Below are 22,748 nucleotides of genomic sequence, written 5' to 3' on the forward strand. Positions count from 1 at the left end.
TTATTACAGGTTTGAACAAGTTGTCATTATAAAGAATTCAATGATATATTGGAAATATGAAAAATTGGTAAACAGGTTAACACTATAGATAAGTGCTAAACTGCTTTAAATATTAACTTATAATTATAATTATAATATTTACATTAAACTAATGATGGTCACTTTTAACAATAATATAGGTAACAAAGACAGGACATTTCACGCAGAGAAATACAACCTGATATGTGTCCATTATAATAATCACTTTCAAATCTTACCAACTATTTTTTATACTTAAAATGTTAAGATCTAACATTACAATGCCCACCTATTCGTTTAGGAGTGCTGAGCTCTGTGATAGTAATTCAGGGTCTGTAGGACCTCCCTAATACCCTGTGTTTCCTGGATACAGACTGGCACATGATACAAGTATCTCTTCACATTTGTTATTTTTGTTAAAAAATATATTTAAAGAGAAACGAAATATGATCAGGATTATATGTGTCTTACAGTGATTTACAACAGTTCTACAAAACGGTACATAAATAAGCTTTACCATTTCACTGTATCATGTTATGTAATTCGTGCTAATTACGAGAGTTATTTCCCTTGGATTGGTGATATACACTTTTGTCAAAGCGTCTCAGTTGGTAAAGGGAGGTAATCCATAGTGAAAATTTGACTCGGAATTTTTTAGATTCAGATTTTTTTTTGGCAACGAACTGCTAGATTATATTTTTACAATGGCCATTAATTAAACAAGCAAACAACAGATACACTTTAATTTAGTGAAATCTTTATGACAATCGTTTGAAATGCATTAAAAATAACAAACTCAAGAAACAGGAACATTATTACATGGAATAGCGATTTTATGTACCAAAATGTGAAAAGTTAGAATATATTTAGTGAAGCAAACTGGCAAGCATCACATGTACTTGAATTAAGTGAGATATTTGTGACAATCATTTAATAATAAACTTGAGAAACCTATGTATATTATTATATGAAAATAGTGGGTTTTTTTTACCTACATGTTATTTATTTATCAAATTGTGATAAAGTGAAAATATATGAAAGTGCCTGGAGAAACTCCTCAGAATGTGGGGTCTGATGTTGTCATAGCAATGAAATGAGGCTAGAGCCAAATACAGGTATATGTCAGACAGACGACCATTACAAACAGCTGTATTCTATATACAGGTTTATGTCAGACAGACGACCATTACAAACAGCTGAATTCTATATACAGGTTTATGTAAGACAGACGACCATTACAGACAGCTGAATTTTATATACATGTATATGTCACACATACGACCATTACAAACAGCTGAGTTCTATATACAGGTATATATCAGACAGACGACCATTGCAAACAGCTGTATTCTATATACAGGGTTATGTCAGACCGACGACCATTACAAACAGCGGAATTCTATATACAGGGATATGTCAGACAGACGACCAATACAAACAGCTGAATTCTATATACAGGTATATTTCAGACAGACGACCATTACAATCAGCTGAATTTTATATACATGTATATGTCACACATACGACCATTACAAACAGCGGAATTCTATATACAGGGATATGTCAGACAGACATCTGAATTCTATATACCGGTATATGTCAGACAGACGCCCATTACAAACAGCTGTATTCTATATACAGGGTTATGTCAGACCGACGACCATTACAAACAGCTGTATTTTATATACAGGTTTATGTCAGCCAGAAGACCATTACAAACAGCTGTATTTTATATACAGGTTTATGTCAGCCAGAAGACCATTACAAACAGCTGAATTCTATATATAAGTATATGTCAGACAGACAGCTGACTTCTATATACAGGTATATGTTAGACAGACAGCTGAATTCTATATACAGGTATATGTCAGACAGACGACCATAACAAACAGCTGAATTTTATATACAGGTATATGTCACACAGACGACCATTACAAACAGCTGAATTCTATATACAGGTATATGTCAGACAGACGACCATAACAAACAGCTGAATTTTATATACAGGTATATGTCAGACAGACGACCATTACAAACAGCTGAATTCTATATACAGGTAAAGGTTTATTTTAGATAGATGTCATTCATGAACAGGTGACCTTCTTGTACAGGTTAATAGGTATCTTTTATAAAAGTGTCCTTCATTAACAGTAATGAACAGGTGAAAGTTGATGTACACATACCAATTATGTGCAGGTAACCTTCATATGCAGGTATATGTGCATACATGTTTGTTTTTGATATCGATGTGTCAGTTTTACTTAGGAACGATTCATTTGGTTTGCTTGTGTTTTATGTTCAACAGCTTAATGTTTAACAGCTATGGTCATTTAAAGACGTGCATGGTTTTGGTGGTGGAGGAAGGTCGGAGGTCCCGGAGAAAAACCACTGACCTACGGCCGGTACCTGGTGACTGCCCGATGTTGGTCTCGAACCCACGACCCAGTGGTGGAGGGCTAGTGGTAGCAGAATGTCAGACGCCCTAACCACTTGGCCACCGTGACCTCTTTTAACATATTCAAATGTTTATATATTTTATATAAGACTGATAATCAGAACCCTATCATGTACAACGTCAGAGTGAACTTTGAACTGGCTGGCCACCACATGGTGTTATTGGCGATTTTACATGGATATTTTGGTCGACACCAATCAGTTGATATTATTAATTCATATTCCAGCAGACTGTGTGATTGGCAGTTGACCAGTGGAAAGGGTTGACTGACCACTCTGGTCAGAAATTTCTATGATGTAGCGGTCACTAGGGGCCAGAGTGTCAGTTCTTGGCTATGGTCAGTTACCAGTTGGACAAGTCTAACAAAGGAATTAGTTTCCGTGCGAGTAAAACAGATGAAACCCAAATCATGCAGCTGACCAACTGGACAATTGTCATTCTTCAAGAGGAAACAAGATGACAACTGATTTCATTCAAACGTTGGTTAATAGAAATAATACTGTTTTAAAAAATACCCAAATGAAATAGATGTACACTGTAATTGGACGGAGACACTGATAGGTACTAGTAGTAATGGAAAGCTGTGTGTTGTTGATAGTATACAGTCTCTGTCTAGGTCCTGATAGTATACAGTCTCTGTCTAGGTCCTGGTAGTATACAGTCTCTGTCTAGGTCCTGGTAGTATACAGTCTCTGTCTAGGTCCTGATAGTATACAGTCTCTGTCTAGGTCCTAATAGTATACAGTCTGTCTAGGTCCTGATAGTATACAGTCTCTGTCTAGGTCCTGATAGTATACAGTCCCTGTCTAGGTCCTGATAGTGTACAGTCTCTGTCTAGGTCCTGGTAGTATACAGTCTCTGTCTAGGTCCTGGTAGTATACAGTCTGTCTAGGTCCTGATAGTATACAGTCTCTGTCTAGGTCCTGATAGTATACAGTCTCTGTCTAGGTCCTGATAGTATACAGTCTCTGTCTAGGTCCTGATAGTATACAGTCTCTGTCTAGGTCCTGATAGTATACAGTCTCTGTCTAGGTCCTGATAGTATACAGTCTCTGTCTAGGTCCTGATAGTATACAGTCTCTGTCTAGGTCCTGATAGTATACAGTCTCTGTCTAGGTCCTGATAGTATACAGTCTCTGTCTAGGTCCTGATAGTATACAGTCTCTGTCTAGGTCCTGATAGTATACAGTCTCTGTCTAGGTCCTGATAGTATACAGTCTCTGTCTAGGTCCTGATAGTATACAGTCTCTGTCTAGGTCCTGATAGTATACAGTCTCTGTCTAGGTCCTGATAGTATACAGTCTCTGTCTAGGTCCTGATAGTATACAGTCTCTGTCTAGGTCCTGATAGTATACAGTCTCTGTCTAGGTCCTGATAGTATACAGTCTCTGTCTAGGTCCTGATAGTATACAGTCTCTGTCTAGGTCCTGATAGTATACAGTCTCTGTCTAGGTCCTGATAGTATACAGTCTCTGTCTAGGTCCTGATAGTATACAGTCTCTGTCTAGGTCCTGATAGTATACAGTCTCTGTCTAGGTCCTGATAGTATACAGTCTCTGTCTAGGTCCTGATAGTATACAGTCTCTGTCTAGGTCCTGATAGTATACAGTCTCTGTCTAGGTCCTGATAGTATACAGTCTCTGTCTAGGTCCTGATAGTATACAGTCTGTCTAGGTCCTGGTAGTATAGTCTCTGTCTAGGTCCTGATAGTATACAGTCTCTGTCTAGGTCCTGATAGTATACAGTCTCTGTCTAGGTCCTGTTAGTATACAGTCTGTCTAGGTCCTGGGTTCAAGTCTCTATAGGATTATTTCATTTATTTCAAAAGTGCCCCAGACCCCTTTACCCCCAATGTTTTAACAGATGTATGTTAATTAAATCAAGGATGCAGATGTGTTTTATCTCTCACTATATTTTGCCAAATATTTACATTTTTAACGACTTACAATGACAAATATGTTTTGCATCAAAACAGTTGGGGTTATAATAGTTTGAGCTTTAGGCACCATCTACTGATGATGCTGTGTTGACCCCATTTTCAATGGGATGATCAAACAATAACACCAGGTCAGGTTTGCTTACAAAATATTGTCAATGGTGTATTTCTGTAGCAGAGATGTACAATATAGTGAATAGAAAGAACAGTTTTAACTCATTCACCCCTGAATTTCATAATGAACTGTTCCAAACTTTGATTTGGATCAGCTCAAATGTGTCTTCAGGGGTGAATGAGTTACCGGGTAATTGGTCAATATCAGAAGCAACATTTTTTCACTCGGTGACAGGTATCCCCTTTGATATCAGTCACAGTGGGAAAGATATCAGTTTTATATCACAGTCAAAGTTGTAACAAATAAGGCACTTTTATCACAATTAAGATGATTGGCACAGAATGTTATGAAATGAGATTAATCACAACTAAATCTGATATAAAAGAAATTCAAAATATGACTTTGGTAGACAATATTCTTGATTCCATTTTTTTTTCATAAAATTGTCTGATGTTATAAACCATATTTTATTTCATAAATTTGCAATTACAACATACAGAACATTTGAATATTACATACATGAAATAGGATCCAGAAACAAGTTATTAAACTTTTATCAATCTGTTTCCTTTTCTGATGTTGTATCATGACCAAATCTTTGGCTATAGTGAGAATACTGCTTCACCAGGAAACCAGTTCAGCAAAATGGTGATATGTAGACATTTTATTGCAGTGGGAATTAAGGGGGGAATAAATTAATCCCTGGACGTATAGATCAAGTATCAAAGATGTCAACATTTCCTGCCTTCCCACAAATCCTTCGCTAATAGAGTAGGTAAAAACTTAGCTGTGTTACGGGACGCCATGTCTGCTGTCAGTCTTTGGTAGGTAACAACTTAGCTGTCTTATGGACGCCATATCTGCTGGTCAGTCTTTGGTAGGTAAAAACTTAGCTGTGTTATGGATGCCATATCTGCTGTCAGTCTTTGGTAGGTAACAACTTAGCTGTGTTATGGACGCCATATCTGCTGGTCAGTCTTGGTAGGTAAAAACTTAGCTGTGTTATGGACGCCATATCTGCTGGTCAGTCTTTGGTAGGTAAAAACATTGCTGTGTTATGGACGCCATATCTGCTGTCAGTCTTTGGTAGGTAAAAACTTAGCTGTGTTATGGACGCCATGTCTGCTGTCAGTCTTTGGTAGGTAACAACTTAGCTGTGTTGCGGATGCCATGTCTGCTGTCATGCAGTCTTTGGTAGGTAAAAACATTGCTGTGTTAAGGACACCATGACTGCTGTCAGTCTTTGGTAGGTAAAAACATTGCTGTGTTATGGACGCCATGTCTGCTGTCAGTCTTTGGTAGGTAAAAACATTGCTGTGTTATGGACGCCATGTCTGCTGTCAAACTTTGGTAGGTAAAAACATTGCTGTGTTACGGACACCATGACTGCTGTCAGTCTTTGGTAGGTAAAAACATTGCTGTGTTACGGACGCCATGTCTGCTGTCAGTCTTTGGTAGGTAAAAACATTGCTGTGTTACGGACGCCATGACTGCTGTCAGTCTTTGGTAGGTAAAAACATTGCTGTGTTACGGACGCCATGTCTGCTGTCAGTCTTTGGTAGGTAAAAACATTGCTGTGTTACGGACGCCATGTCTGCTGTCAGTCTTTGGTAGGTAAAAACTTAGCTGTGTTACGGACGCCATGTCTGCTGTCAGTCTTTGGTAGGTAAAAACTTAGCTGTGTTACGGACGCCATGTCTGCTGTCAGTCTTTGGTAGGTAAAAACTTAGCTGTGTTACGGACGCCATGTCTGCTGTCAGTCTTTGGTAGGTAAAAACTTAGCTGTGTTACGGACGCCATGTCTGCTGTCAGTCTTTGGTAGGTAAAAACTTAGCTGTGTTACGGACGCCATGTCTGCTGTCAGTCTTTGGTAGGTAAAAACATTGCTGTGTTACGGACGCCATGTCTGCTGTCAGACTTTGGTAGGTAAAAACTTAGCTGTGTTACGGACGCCATGTCTGCTGTCAGACTTTGGTAGGTAAAAACTTAGCTGTGTTACGGACGCCATGTCTGCTGTCAGTCTTTGGTAGGTAAAAACTTAGCTGTGTTACGGACGCCATGTCTGCTGTCAGTCTTTGGTAGGTAACAACTTAGCTGTGTTATGGACGCCATATCTGCTGGTCAGTCTTTGGTAGGTAAAAACTTAGCTGTGTTATGGACGCCATATCTGTTCTCAGTCGTTGTAATGAGTGGTCTAGCTGCTTCATTGTAGTGAACTCTAATTGAAGAGATTCTGACATCTCCGTCAACACATGCTGAGGGTTGCTCACTTTTCACTTAGATAATTAGGTTTCAGAGTATTTACGTCTAAATCATCTCGCTTTACTACAAATGCCATTCCTTTTGTCTTTGTCAATTTTTAACATGTCATCTATACATGAATTAAATTGCAGATTCTCATCAGTAATGATTAAACCCAAAAATAATTTGGAAGAATATTTTCACATCCTTTTTTCCAGGACATGACACTTTGTGGATGTTCTTTCCATCTCATTGTTTTGTACCAGGAAACGTAACAAAGTCTGACTTTGATCTATCACTTGTGTGTATTGGGACCTCCTTTTGTGACATAAAATTCTATTTAAATAAAATAATCAGACAGAATAACTTTTCTGAAATGGGTGAGTGTATGAGATATCAAGTTGTATTTAATTCCTTGAACTTCAATCAAAATAATGTAAGGAACGAACAAAAGATAACAGGAATGCTTTTACCAAGATTTAATTAAGAATTCTGGAACTGTTTTCTTTTAATATGTTGGTATTCAATTTCACACCTTCAGGGCCTAAAATTATGCCAAAAAAAAACAAGTTTCCAAGTTATCTAACTTCATTTCCTTTTTGTTATATCAGTATTGAACTGCAGCCTATTTGTACAGACTGGTCCAAAACAACACTGAGGACGTCTGTACTAGAGCAACAACAAGAACAAATCAACTATTTTATATTTAGATTTATTTTTTCACCTTTTGGTTCATGTTAAAATGCCAGCAATGGACACAGTTTTAATATATACAAATGATTCAACAAAATACATTAAATATAGTAATAAATTGTGTATAAAAACAACAGGGTGTATTTAATAATACAGCTTGGCGTGTCTAATAAAATCACACCGAGCGCATAACAGCCAGAACACGGTCGCTCAATGACAAGCAACCATATATTCGTTGCCTCTATTTTACAGACGCATGCATTTGTACACATTCTAGGACAAATTTTGATTATTTTCACAAAATCAGGCATTTACAGGTAAAAGTCTTCACAACAAGCACAATATGTGACAATGCTTGCTACTGAATAAAAGTTCTGTCATAAGACAAATTTCAAAATAAAAGTAGGGTGGCCTTTTCAGGGTATAATCTCAGATTATTATTGAAGTATTTTAGGACAGAAACATCAGTCTAAAACTAAAAACAACGGACTGAACAAGATTGGACAAACAGATAAACAGACAAACACGTAAGGAAACAAATACTAGATTATACAGGTGATCGAGTCACAGGTGAGATGCTTTACAAGCCCTGAGGATTACAAATATAGTATCAACTTTTCTCACACAGGCCTAGATAGGGATAACTAGATGTCAGGAGGGAGAATTATGTCTATCTTAGATGTTTCTCCAGGAAAATCTGCAGAAATTATATGATTTATTCTTTTTTCTTTCTGCTTTTTCCGATCTTTCACTGCTCTTTGCTGTCCTGTACTTCGTATAACTAGACTCCATGAGGTTTTCTGTCCTGTACTTCGTATAACTAGACTCCATGAGGTTTTCTGACTTGGTATAACATAGCACTATACTTACAGGATCCTGTGTAGGTTTACTACACATGTAATTAGACAATTGAGACAACAGCACAGGAACCTGTGTGGGTTCTATACTCGTAATTAGACGGGTGAGAGAACAGCACAGGACCCTGTGTAGGTTCTATACTCGTAATTAGACAAGTGAGAGAACAGCACAGGAACCTGTGTAGGTTCTATACTCGTAATTAGACGGGTGAGAAAACAGCACAGGACCCTGTGTAGGTTATATACTCGTAGTTAGGCGGGCGAGAGTAAAGGCGATACTTTTCAGTGTTAATGGTTATTTGACTAGATGGGAAGTTTAGGATAGGACGACTATAGCACATACTGTTTATATTTCTGATTTTGTTTCATGGCAATATGGGACTATAATAACAAACATCTAACTCTCTACAAGGACAAAGTCCCTCTACAAGGACAGAGTACTTCCAATGGAAGCGAAATGGATGCTTAGTTACCACTTCACTTAATGTTCCTCACAGAAAGAACAAAACATCTATGAATGAATTATTATCTAACAATTTGTGATGGATTAAATTATTTTACAAACATTTTGTTCATTTATAGCACTTTTGGCGAGTTTTAGGGAGCTGTATGACCACTAAAGATTGTAAGTATAAGGTCGGAGGTGGTTGGAGTTGTTCTGTGTAGGAACCAAGAGGTTTCAAACTCCTCATCAGTAAAAACGATTCATGAAATTCCATCTCTATAGTTACCACAGGTAATTCTGCAGCGTAGAAGAAAATAACATTTCTAGGAATCTTACAATCACCTCTTTCATACAGCACCAAACAAGGTAGGACAAGTCACCATGGTAATACAAATGGCCGACACATTCTGAAAGGAGCTACAAATCTAAGTATGATTTTGAGACAGGGAGTTATTGGGTTAGGGGCAATATTTTGGCACTTTTGAAACTTCACTAAGTCATTTCACTAAAATCATACAATGACATCGTTGAAGAAGAGATTATCAATCTCGTGTCGAAGTTCATCAGGGTTGATTGTGTAGCTCCCTGATGTTGTTGTACTGTCGCCATCATCGTCACGTGTCGCAACACTTTCACTTATTGTGTCATCGATGTCCGCTAACGAATAATTAAGACCAAACGCACTACTTTCGTTGAGAGTGTCTAGTTGAGATCTATTGCTGTGATCACGAAATCTACTGCCACCATATTGCGAAAATGAAGACAAGTTTTTGTGGGGACTTGCACCCCGATGTTTGGCCGGGTGTTTACAGCTGTCTACAGTCGTGTTGGCATTGACACTGTCATCACTGAAACTGATGTTTCTATGGTAACCATCACCAGGGGGTGCTGCCTTGCCAGGAATATCTTGATAGTTGGAATGTAATGCATTCGAATGTCTAGATGAGTTTTGGCGGGAAAAGTCTGAGCTCTTCAGATCACTTTGGATATTTTGGCGTGGCTCTTCTGTAAAACACAAGGAAACATATAATATTACTCTTCAATTCATAAAAGTTATATACAATACATAAAAACACGTATAATGTACTAAAACATCATATACAGTTAAACATTGTTAGACTAGACCCTCCAATAATGGTTTGGGAATGACAAATGATGAATTTGTTAGATGAAAATAATTTAATTTCCTGATTTGATGTGTTCAGAAAGTTCGTTTTTGAGAAATGGTTGGAAACTAGATGAACTAGGATCCACTGGACTCACTGGCAGTAAACATTTATTAATATCAACTTTTATCGTTTTCATAATAAGTATTATGTGATGGAAAATCTTTGCTATATACCCAGTACTGGTACGTGTTCAACTAACTTTAAGTTCATTGTGACACTTTTCATAATCATAGCAATGGTGCCATGTGTTCCAATACATGTATTACTTTGTAGATTTTCACGATAACTCTATAGTATATTTATTATAACTTTGTCGTATGTTTGATGACAATAAAGATATTAGTTAATGAGTAGCACACATCCAAAGCTCCAGCTGGTCGACTGCGTGTCAATACAAACATGCACAAATACACATGCCTTGAGAGAACGTTGACACCTGCTGCACACCTGATGACGACGGCGAGAGGAATACAGGTGTGTCAATATCTAGGGTGCAGTACTGGTTATATGGACGTACAACAGTAAAGTGGTCGGTTCTTTTAGTAACAATTAACCTAACGCCTGGGTCTGAGGCGACCTAGCTACCACAGGGGCATTAACACACCTATAACAGGGGAAGCCTAACTATTCCATTAAACTCCCAGGTACACATCTCTCATGCATAAGTTAAGCAGATTTTTTAAATGTTTCAGACATCATTAAATTTTCAGAATAAAAATATTTTTGAACAAGAGATCCCAGAGGGATCTTGGCGCCCACCTTTGAACCATCTTCATTAGTTCTTTGTCAGATCGATCTTTTCTCTTCTTTCCTCTAATCTGTTTGATTGAGTCATGTTAACAGTAAATGCACCTTGAGGTAACTTTTGATCTAAACTTAATACTGATGTGTATGAAAGCCAACCTTCAAAGTGAGTTTGTCATTTCACATATTTACTAGTACAGTACTTAATGTGAAAGAAATAGAATCGATCATTGCAATATGAGAAAGATCTGTTTAGTTCTTCTTTTAATCCATTTTGTTTTTATGATCAGTCTCAAAATATAACATACACAACGAGNTCAAAATCCAAGATGGCTGCCTGTCGGCCATGTTGTGTATCCGATCAGTCTCAAAAGTTACCCTGCACAGCTGAGGACCAAGGGGAACCTTACATATAAAATTGGAGAAAGATCCCTCTGGTACTTCTTGAGAAAAAGAGATAACAAAGAATTGTTAACGGACGGACGACGGATGACGGACCACGGACGCAGGGTGATTTGAATAGCCCACCATCAGATGATGGTGGGCTAAAAAGTGTATTAAGAAATTAAAGAAAAAGAAAATAAAAATAAATTTTCAATATGCTTAAATATGCAATCATATACATTCCCATTGACAGCAAATATGCATTTATTTGAGGAATGGGAAAACAGTCATCACATTACTAATTGTCTGTCAAACATTCACATGACCTATGGTACAGCCTGTTTAGTCTAGGTGCTTCACATGTTTGGATCAACAAACAATTTCATTAACAATAATTGTCATAGTGATGAGGTTGCACTCCATGCAGGGGAGGGAGACATGCCCCACTTACCGAGCTATAACAATCCAAACATTTATAGCTATACATAGCATTGGTACAATACCACTGGGGAGAAAACAAAAGATTTGGTTGAAATTTTTTAAAACATAAATATTTGTATCATAACTCCAATACATGTATTTGTATAATAAATCTGCTGTTTCCGTAAGACTTTGAACACAGCGTCACACATTATCTAAACATCTCAGCAATGAGAACAAGGTTAATGCCAGTATTTGTTTGTAAATTGTGGGGTTGGATCTAGAGGGATTTACTTGATAGAGTGTGTGTGAGTTATTCCCACCAATATACCCCTAATAGGGGTGGTTTCCATGGAGATTTAGGAACCATTTCTGTAGGGATGTGTAAGGACCACAACATAGTTGGGAGCATGACTTGTCTCCCAGCTATGGCAGAACAGATAGGGGATCGTTAGAACTCTCCTAGCTAAGCAAGCATCGGAGATCAAACTTCAGAGGGCAGTAATCTATTAGGCTTACTGGGAATTTCTGGTGGCCTTGTTACAGGAATTTCCTGTGGCCTTGGGGCTTTACTGGAGTTCCTCACCCTCCCAGAACTAAGGACAATGTATCAGCCTTAGCAGAGTCGCGTCCCAACTATGTCCCACTACTTGTGTGTGTTAGCCAGGCTGTCCCCTGATGTGTAGTTCTATTGGATGATCATTAGTTGTTGATTGGACAAAGTATTAGACTTTCTGCCTTAGTGACAAGATAGGGAGGTAGCGTTTCGACATGTATCAGTAGTGCCGACCAGATAACAGAGTGTAGTTACACCATCAGTGGTACAGCATTATCACCGCTCACCCTCTCCTCAACCTCTCGCTGTGTTCAACCTATACAACACAGCAGGCTCAGCCCAAAGGTGACAAATATCTTGTTGACTTGAGTGAAGCTTGTTACAGGTACTCCAGGTACACCACCGCTAGCTCCCACGAAGTTCTCCACACTCCTTCAAAGTCACAAACCTATTTCTAACTTCCCTACAGAGTCACTGTAAAGTTTGGAGAGATTTTATTGAGGCGAAAAAAGTGTCACTAGGACTTCTTTCAATCCAGACTCCAAGCCTTTTGAGGCTTTCTATACTTCTGTCATAAAGATTATACAACAGTTTACCCTGTCCACCTCATGTTTGGTATGTTTACCTTTATGGTAAAATAAGGGTCTGTAATACTATCAAAAGTTACATATAATTAGAGATTCGATACTTGACAACTAGAATATTTATTTTAATATTTTCAGACAATTCTAATAAAGATGAAGTAAGATTTATCCAATGAAGTGATTACCAGATAAGATTAGTATGAGTTTTTATGTTGGTATGATATACTGTAACTGTAGACAGGTGAGGTGTACCCAATCGTCTACCTGTAAATCTACCTGTCTACATACATCGTCCCCCAATAAAGGCTAGCCTGAAGTAACAGCTGCTAGTCTATGTCCAGGCTTCAGACCCAACCCTATTTGTACAAGTATCAAGTTTAGAAACCATTATCCTTTATTGATGGGGCTCTTTTCAGGTAAAAAAATCGATTTAAAATGTTGATACAGTATTTTTTTAAGTGGTTTGCATAATAACTGGTGATTTGATGTGTAGTTTATGGTTTAATTCTTATCTTCCTCAACGCTAGTAAAAAGACATTTACTTAAGGAGTATCTTGAGTAAAAAGCTTGAATCAGCCAATCGACTATCAACCATGGTTGAGAGCTGGTCTAGAATCAGCCAATCGACTATCAACCATGGCTGAGAGCTGGTCTAGAATCAGCCAATCGGCTATCAACAATGGCTGAAAGCTGGTCTAGAATCAGCCAATCGACTATCAACCATGGTTGAGAGCTGGTGAACCAGCTATAAGGAATGAAGTAAAAGGGATCAGGTAGGATGGCCCGAGGCTATAGTATTAAAATATCTCTTCATAAAAAGGGTCAAGAAAGGCAAGTAACTACCGGTAATAAAGAAGGAAATAATGATGAGTATAGTGATGAAGGATAGGAGGAATGTGATAATAATGATGATATTATTTTGACAGTATCAATCATATTCTCACCTACACGGTCATTTTGGTGAAGATTTGCGAGTTCAAAAACCGGAAAAAAATAAAGCACTTAATAGAGTGAACAGCCAGTAAGTTATGAATGGTGGGTAGACTGTATAGAGGGAACAGCCAGTAAGTTATGAATGGGGGGTACGACTTTATAGAGTGAACAGCCAGTAAGATATGAATGGTGGGTACGACTGTATAGAGTAAACAGCCAGTAAGTTATGAATGGTGGGCAGACTTTATAGAGTGAACAGCCAGTAAGTTATGATTGGGAGTTAGACTGTCTAGAGTGAACAGCAAGTAAGTTATGAATGGTGGGTAAGACTGTATAGAGTGAACAGCCAGTAAGTTATGGTTGGTAGTTAGACTGTATAGAGGGAACAGCCAGTAAGTTATGATTGGGAGTTAGACTGTCTAGAGTGAACAGCAAGTAAGTTATGATTGGGAGTTAGACTGTCTAGAGTGAACAGCAAGTAAGTTATGAATGGTGGGTAAGACTGTATAGAGTGAACAGCCAGTAAGATATGAATGGTGGGTACGACTGTATAGAGTGAACAGCCAGTAAGTTATGATTGGTAGTTAGACTGTATAGAGACCAAACAATATGTCCGGGTTTGATGTTGATGAAATGTTGTTTACTGTACATATAGTGATGGTGGTTAACACTGTGTGGAAATTTGATAAAGTGGTGATGGTGATAGTGATGGAAGAAGTTTCACCATGGTGATGATAGAAGATCGAGTATCAACATGGATGATAGAAGACCGAGTATCACCATGGTGATCATTGTCGTGATTAAATAAGCATCACTGTGATGATTGTGATAGTGATATGTATGGTGATGGTGATAAAGGATGGTGATAAGGTGGTGATGGTGATATAAGGCGCTGTGTCTGCCCGTGCTTACCATTGTCAGAGAAGGCATGTCCCCGGTTACTGTGAACGTCCTCCTCACTCCCGCCCCGCCCACTGTCACTGGTAGCCGACTCGGCAGACATCTCACTGCCTGCGTCCTCACCCTTCTTTAACATGTCCCGGATATGGTTTGCCTGTAATGACACATCAAAATAACTACCACCATCTACACGTTTGAAGGAATAAACATACATGTTGTTTACGGTCTTCAGAATTAAAATACACATATTCTCACATTTCTGTTGTGTAAGTTCCCAGAAAGGAATCGTTCCTGTGACACCTTGATTTAGCCTCTGTCAGGGTTTAGTACTTACTTAAATACATTGTACGAAATATTTTATTCTGAACTGATATCAAGATTTCATAATTCACTTTGTTATTAAATCAATATTAATTTCATTCATTGATTCTCACTGAAATTAGGATTTCCTTCTAGATTTCATTTTTGACCAATATATTTAGATTTCAGTAATATGATTTACATTTCAGTAAAACTGACAGGTAATTCCCTTGTTGTGTTCAGCACCGGAGTTACAGTCACCCTATTTCAATGTCACCCTTTGTGTTTTTCTAAACAAATCCTTTACAAAACTCCACTGAAATAATAGCAAACTCTTTAATATTGTCAAAACATTTTATAACAAGGTTTTACTCTATCACTCATTAATATTTCACACTACAATAATACTTGTATAAGATTTACTGGTAAATAAGTATGATTGAAAGAATGGTGACGTTTTCTACATTGTATCTGATAATTTATATAGACCATTCCTCTATACAAAAAGCATATAGTGTCCGAATCGAATGCCCTCGACCAACAAAACACTGTTGACCAATGGCCTCGGACATATGTCGTGGTCTGGAGGGCTGATTGTGTGACTACAGTAACCAATCGAAACATAGCTATGTTATCTTAAACAAAATTTTAAATAAATCTTCAAATTGCCCCTCTTAATTTACAAATTAGCCTCATGATAGCATGTTTGACCTCTTGATGTGCCTCATCAATTCAAAATTCATATTTCAATCAATAGCTGTCTGCTGTCCGAGGTACTTCAAACAAATTGGTGACCATTTAAATTTCACGCATGTTGCTTGAATTAGCCCCATCTAGCCTTGTTACTTTTACAGATTCATTCTTCCGTAAGAATTAACCGCTGGCTACTTCGACGTATCCATCCGTCCCCTCGCTCTGATCCATCATAGCTCTGTTCCTACCTGGGGGGGGGGACATACCTTTCACCTGTTGTAGAGCACAAGTCGACTAGATTTAGGGTTGGGCTATATGATTGTATTTGGTTAAAGGAGTAAATGGGGGATGTTTCATCGGATAGAGAAATTATAAAATTGTTAAAATACGTTGGGAAAGAAAACCTCCCCTGTAAGAATAAGCAGTGTTTGAGTGTGAACACCAAACAATGCTAATTCGGGTCCGACATCAACATAACAAAGGACATACAAGCTCTATAATTAAAGACCTCTTGGTTAAAATTCAAGCCCGAGTTGTAATGTTTGGGGATGATTCGCAGAAAAAACAGCCCCCAGTTAGATTTTCTCTAATGAATGGGGATTAAACAGACAAGCTTCAATGTTGATTCTCAGACTTCGTATATAAAAAGGAAACAAATATACTGAAAGAGTCTTAATATTTCCGTCTTATTTGATAAACGATTTTTTAATACAGAGTTAGTGTTGGCTGTTTTTGTTGACATTCACATGTATGGGTGTTAAAGAGGGGGCGTGGCTGTACACATTTACAGCTGTTGTGGAGGGGTGTGTTCACATAGACACAACAGTACCTTGGTACGGGTCCGGGTCCGTAAGCTTACCTCCTGAAGACGAGAAGTACTTATATATCTAGGAGTATAAGGGCACAGACTTTGTAATCTTGCAGCTTTGTCCTGAAGTTATGTATCTTTCAAGACAATTAGTGTTTATTTCCATCCAAACAATATGAAATCTATTTGTTTTAAGTTATTTAAATGTTTTCTTTGAATTAAAATATTGGGAAAAAAAAGACATCTTAAAACACAAATTTCATTACGAACAATTTTAACAATCCCCCCACACTCTTGCTCGGGACGTAGGTGCATGGCCAGAATATCAGAACTCCTCAATAATCTGTATAATTAATGATAAAGACTAACACCTAGAAATACTGTACAAAGTTGGTCTTACCTCATCTTGCTTCAGTTGTTGTAGCCATCTTGTTTCTTGACTAGGAGACTGGGGGTGAAGGTGATTTGGACTGTACAATCGACTTATATCATATTTTCTGTCGTAACTATCATTACTCAGATCATATTTTTTGTCGTAACTGTCGTCTGACGCTTGGAGATTGCTAGCAGTCAGCAGTGAACTGGACGCTTGTGGTTTCTGTAACAGACACAAATAAAACACACGGTCAGATTTATCCTGTACAGGTACAAATTGTCCGACGACTTTAAAATAACACATACAAGGTACTCCATAACTGAGTAAAATTATTTCTTCATTTCATTCTAATTTTAATAATTATTGTTCTGCAACAATAAAATGTGACAGAATCTTGAGGGCAGAGACTGACCACTGACCACTGACGTACACTTGTCTGGGGAGGTAAGTGTAACAACAAACTCAATGCTCCCACCCCCCCCCCCCCCCCCCCCCCCTTTGTCTTTTTTCTCAGCAATTCTTTTACAAATCCCTTAATATGTAGACATCCCCCTTGATAAAACACCAATGTTTTGCTGGATAAATGGATAATTTTAAGATAAAATATGAGTATTGTTTCGTGTGTGTATAGCTATACTAATGGGTGTTTATTTTAGAATGGTCCTTTAATATTTTGAATTTTCTGAAAATTGAGATCTACGAATACATTGTCAGGTATTTTGTGTATATATATATATACATGTAGTCAAATTTTAAAACGAAATGTAATGACCTAAATTGCTGCAAATTTAAAAATTCTAAATTATCCAGTCCAAATAGCTCAGTAACTCAATAACTCATAAAATACAAAAAAAGGAAATTTAACTGTAATTATAATGTCATTTGCTTTAAAAAAAATTGTGATGTCTTTTTTAAATGTGGGAAAACAGATACAAATGCATTTCGTAAAACCTGTTTAGTCAGTTAATAACGATTTTCATGAATATTTAAATATGACTGAAGTGTCTGCCTCACGGACAGCTCGGCCACTTTAGATGTGGATACCCCGGCCTTTATTTACAGGTAATCACTTGGGCAAGCAGAGGGTTGGGTGATGAAATATTTACAGGGCCCTCCAATAATTGGATAATCTATGTAGATTTATGGTGGGCAGCTTCATCAATAATGGACCAGATTCCTACGTGGGTTCTAGTTATGTACGGTCCTGTACATTTATTCTGTCCGTGGTCGCCGCCAGACAAAGTGCCACTAAACTAGGTCCGGTAGACATGCCACACTAAAACCGACATGGAAGACGTTTTTTTCTGTTCCTGGATCTTAATGACTGTGTAAAACAAGCTAGTCACGCAAGAGTTTTTTCTGTTCCAGGATCTGGTTTCTTTACAGAAAAAGAACTCAATCACTGTATTGTTGCACAGGGGGAAAAAACCCCAATGAAGCTCTCAAAGGGTCTTAATCAGTAAGAAAAACTCAAAAATGGGCATGAAAAAACCTTTTACATATACCAGGGAAGTAACGGAAGGAAAAGTATATTTAATCTGCAGTTATTTTGTACTACTATTTTAGTTTGGATAGGTTTTATGTTTCAAAAAGACATTTTTGGATGTTAGCCATTTTATTATTCCATTTCATCGCACCAACATTTCCCCAGCAACATATTAAACCGACAAACACAATTCCATGGTAACATATTAAATTGACAGGAATGAAAGGCCAAAAGAGCTATTGTGTTTTTGGATAGAACCACCAGCCACTGATGGCCAATTTGAGGTGTTTTTTGCTTGTTTATTAAGAATATAAAGTCAGTTAGTGAGTTGGACACAGTAAGAATGTCTGGTATTACCAGTACACGAACCAAGCCTACGGCAAGTTGGTTGTATGTTTAACAGATTAAAAAGCACTTTGGAGTCATTCCAAGCCATCTTACCTGGTATATTGTTATAATGACCGACTTTCTGGTTCAGAGACAAAATGTTCCGAAAAAAGAAAGAAACATTTAATCTCCCCAGAAACTGTACCTAGCAAGGAAGCTGAGGCCTGAACTCTAAGTAAATTGTATGTGATCCTAGAGACACCTAGCCTAACACTAGTTGTGTAAGAGCCTGAAGTACAAAACGACGACACCACTTCCTGTACAGTTACTGGGATGCCGTCTCACAAAATCAAGGTTATCCCCCCTTTATAGACATAATATCTCTGTAAAGGGATGTAAACTGGAATGAAGTAATTACTGTTTTTAATGTATTCAGAAACGAGAAAAAATTCCCGGATATATGCAAATATATATGTAGATTGCACAAGAAGTTAAATTCAGTTGCCTTACTTGTTTATTCTTCTTTTCGAATTAACAAACCAAATCAGTAAGTTTTGTACACCATCACAGTGTCCCCCACACGTAATTTAGAATTCCTTAAAAATAGCTTCAAGTGAAATGTCTGGAATTTTTTACATGAATCTACTGAGAAAAGCAATTGAGATATTCCTGGCGGCTGCATATTTTTGAAGCCTGACAACAGATTTGATGGGTTTTTCTGTGAGCTCAACAATCTAGGTATACTGATGTGTCCAGAATTTTTTCCCTTTTCTATAACTTGTTTTTTTTAGAATAAATTAACGACTTTTCATTCAAGTTTTCCAATACAACTTTTTATCTATAACCTGAGTTTTGTGGCAGAGCTTCAATAATGATGGGTTTTTTCTTAACCTGTTCTGTAAATGTTTATAGACATCTTGATACATCTGACTATGTGATAACATGACTGAGGTGTCCATCCTCAGACTTATCCTTATTCCATATACATCTTTATAAAGTACCTAGGAGTTTTACAGCTTGACCAATGATGAGGTCAATGTTTTGCTGATGACCAGTTTAGTGTCCATGCTAGTGGCTGAGTGATCAATCTCAGGTGTTTGTTAGAGGGTTTCTATATCCTAAACAGTTGACCAAAATTGACCTACGTCAAAGAAAGGACATGCACACTATATTTACACTGCTAATATCTTCTGTCACTTCTCTGTCCACAAATCTTTGACAACACATAGTATGTTGGCTGATTTAATATTGAGTGAAATGTATTTTTTCTATTAACCAACCATAAATAAAAAAAATAAAAAAATGTCTTTATCCTGTACTTTTATAAAATAACACATGTATACATACCTCCAGCGATTTACTTCCATCTAAAGTTGACGGTGGATTTTTAAAAGTTGAAAATGTCGTTAAATTTGTCAATGTAGAAGTGTTAATAGAGTCTGTTTCATCACTGAGAGAAAAACTCACTTCTTTCTTATTTTTCTTTTTTAACGGATCATCCGAATTGTTTGAAGAGTCTGTAGACATAGTCTCATGCATTTTAGCAGTAGCTGCTATTATCTTTTGTGCCTCGTTTTTTGCATGATTGTTGTTTTCCTGGCGACTTCCGTCAATCCTGCGTATGATTATGATAGTGACGACGATAGCTATAGACAACACGACTGTAACGACGACAATGATGACGACAATTATAATGTTCATTCCAGTGTCATCGTTACCAGGTACTGGTAACACAGTGTTGTTACTAACGGTGATGATCACGTTAAGATTTGTGTAAGATTTAAGCTCATTGAGTCCACCATCTTTGACTGACAATACAAGTCGGTAAGAGTCTGCGTCGTAGAGCTGTAACTTTCGGGCTACGACTAGGCTACCACTAAAAAGCCCCATACTAAACACATCACCAGAGTTTGGTGGGTCGATTGTGTCGATGTAGTAACGAAGACGTGAATTATCCCCATCATCAATATCATACGCCTCAACCTGACTGATCAGTGTACCTGCATTTACAGTGTACGGGAGGTACACAGTGTTGTTGAAGTTGTTGGGGTGAACAATGACTGGGATGTTGTCGTTGTCATCTTCGACTTCGACAGTGACCTGGGCTGTGCTGTACCGACGGGGCGTACCCTTGTCTGTTACCATCACCGTGAAATTGTACATCTTCTGTAACTCGCGGTCCAGTTTTGTGTACCCCGTAATGACACCAGTATCCTGGTTTAGCCGAAAATCAGCTGGAATGGGCGGCACGAAATCAAAACTAAACTGGCTATTGGCACCAGCATCTTGATCCTCAGCTGTCAGTGTGCCGACCTTGGGCCCACGGTCCTGGTTTTCCAGCACATGGAAGTGGAATTTTTGTTGCGTAAACGTGGGTGTATTGTCGTTGATATCACCTAGTATGACCTCGACTACTGTAGAGGAGCTGAGCTGGGGGTCTCCTTGGTCAGTGGCTGTCACATGGAACCGAATTACTGGCCGTAACTCACGATCAAGGGACACAATCGCAGATATAGTCCCCATAGTGGGGTCGATGGAGAAGAAGGACTGACCGTCGGGCTCAAGGGAGTAGGACACACGCCCGTTGTTACCACTATCCTTGTCTGTAGCGATCACCTCCTTCACGTAAGCCCCAGGGTCGTTAGACTCCTGCATGGTCACCTGGTACTTTGTTTTAGTAAATTCTGGTGCATTGTCATTAACGTCCTGGACACGGATGAAGAAGCTGGTGGTATTCTGTTGCTGAGGTACACCCTGGTCCTGACAATTCACTGTAACATTATGGAACTTATCCGTTTCATAATCAAGCTTGTTTTGGATGAGAATCTTGTACATATTAGTATAAATCTCCTCCAGTCTGAAGTTGTTGCCCATGACTTGACATCGTGCGTTTCCGTTAGCCTTACTGTCACGATCAGACACAGCAACACTAGCCACATACTGACCAACAGCAGCGGCCTCCGAGATGTCAGTGCCGGCTGGTGATAGGTTGATGTTGATTTGTGGTGCATTGTCGTTGAGGTCTTGTATATCAACGGTAACGCTGGCAGACGCCGATAATGGTGGCTGACCTTGGTCTCTTACAACCACCTGAAACTGGTACTGGGTGTCCTGCTCATAGTCGAGGGGTGCAATCACAGAAATCTGACCTGATGTAGAATTGATGGAAAACTTGTGCTGTACTTTCTGTGACACACGCGAGCTGAAGGAGTAAGTGAGCTTGGCATTGTTGGCAGTGTCAAAATCGGTAGCAGACACGATGAGAATGGTGGATCCAACAGCCTTGTTCTCCGGAATGGTGGTACTGTAGTTAGCACGTGAGAATGCTGGGCTATTGTCATTGAAGTCTGTAACAGTAATGTTGATTTTAACACTTCCTGTGCGAACGGGGAACCCACGATCACTTGCTATTACTTTTAATTCATAAAAGTCACGTGTTTCTCGATCTAATTTAAAGCGAACTTTCAATCCAATGTCACTGCCTCCACCCAAATCTGAAGCTTGAATAAGACCGAACATTTCGTTGGATGGCACAAGTTCGTAAGACTGTATAGAGTTGTTCTGGCCAGTGTCACGGTCAATAGCCCCAGAGGTCAGTATGACGTGACCTACTTGAACACCTTCTGACACGGTCAAGGCCACCTCTGATGCGGGGAACACTGGCGAGTTATCGTTGACGTCGTCTACAGTGACCTGTATTGGGATGATCTGGTGGAGGTCGAGCTGGTTGGTGCCGAGCTGTTTGTACACGGCCACATTAAATTCCAGAATACATGCCACCTCATCAGGACAAAGTGTTTCTCTGTCCAGCACCACCTTCGTCAATAAAGAGCTTGATGTCTCGTTTATTTGAAAATTTGAAGCATCATGGTTACCTTGTGTAAGAATCTGAAATCTCATTCGGCTAAACTCTTGTTCCGTTACATTTCCATATAAAAGACTATCACGTGCCACATTTCCGACAAAAGTTTCCTTGGATTGTTCTTCCCGTAACTTGTACTTAAGAACGGATTGCTGGGCATCGGTCATCTGAGAGTATAGATCCAGGGTAAGAAGGAGAAACAGCTGACGTATAGGTGCTCCCATATTTCATATTATATATAATCCAACGAAAATCATAAATACCACACACAGATAATGCTACGAAAGTATACAGACACCACAAATACACTATTCCAGAGAGAGGTCCAATCTTGTTCAATAACGTCTACATATTTTGTTACAGTTGCTTTTCAAAATGTGCTCCACATTCCTGACCAAACCTGTAAGTAGAGAGCATTGGCTGATTAGTAATAGCAAACAAGGTGA

The 22,748-nt window shown here is 38.4% G+C and overlaps 1 protein-coding gene across 7 annotated transcripts in view; it reads right to left on the minus strand.

The window, feature by feature from the left end:
* Window positions 1-7,461: 7,461 nt before the first annotated feature.
* The window catches only part of LOC110454103 (protocadherin-11 X-linked-like), a 34,310-nt gene continuing 19,023 nt past the window's right edge, over window positions 7,462-22,748 (minus strand). For 5 of the 7 annotated variants that reach the window (XM_021503460.1, XM_021503461.1, XM_021503464.1 and 2 more), the window contains exons 2-5: window positions 19,788-22,702; window positions 16,652-16,849; window positions 14,463-14,604; window positions 7,462-9,765 (exon numbers count right to left, since the gene is read on the minus strand). In XM_021503460.1, the coding sequence (XP_021359135.1) occupies window positions 9,272-9,765; window positions 14,463-14,604; window positions 16,652-16,849; window positions 19,788-22,526 (3,573 nt within the window). In that variant the 5' untranslated portion in view covers window positions 22,527-22,702 and the 3' untranslated portion in view covers window positions 7,462-9,271. Of the gene's footprint in view, window positions 9,766-11,508; window positions 11,563-14,462; window positions 14,605-16,651; window positions 16,850-19,787; window positions 22,703-22,748 lie in introns of all 7 variants that reach the window. The other 2 variants (XM_021503465.1, XM_021503466.1) reach the window with 2 other exon arrangements.

The sequence above is a fragment of the Mizuhopecten yessoensis genome, unplaced genomic scaffold (assembly GCF_002113885.1).
Source record: "Mizuhopecten yessoensis strain PY_sf001 unplaced genomic scaffold, ASM211388v2 scaffold7669, whole genome shotgun sequence".
Taxonomy (NCBI): domain Eukaryota; kingdom Metazoa; phylum Mollusca; class Bivalvia; order Pectinida; family Pectinidae; genus Mizuhopecten; species Mizuhopecten yessoensis.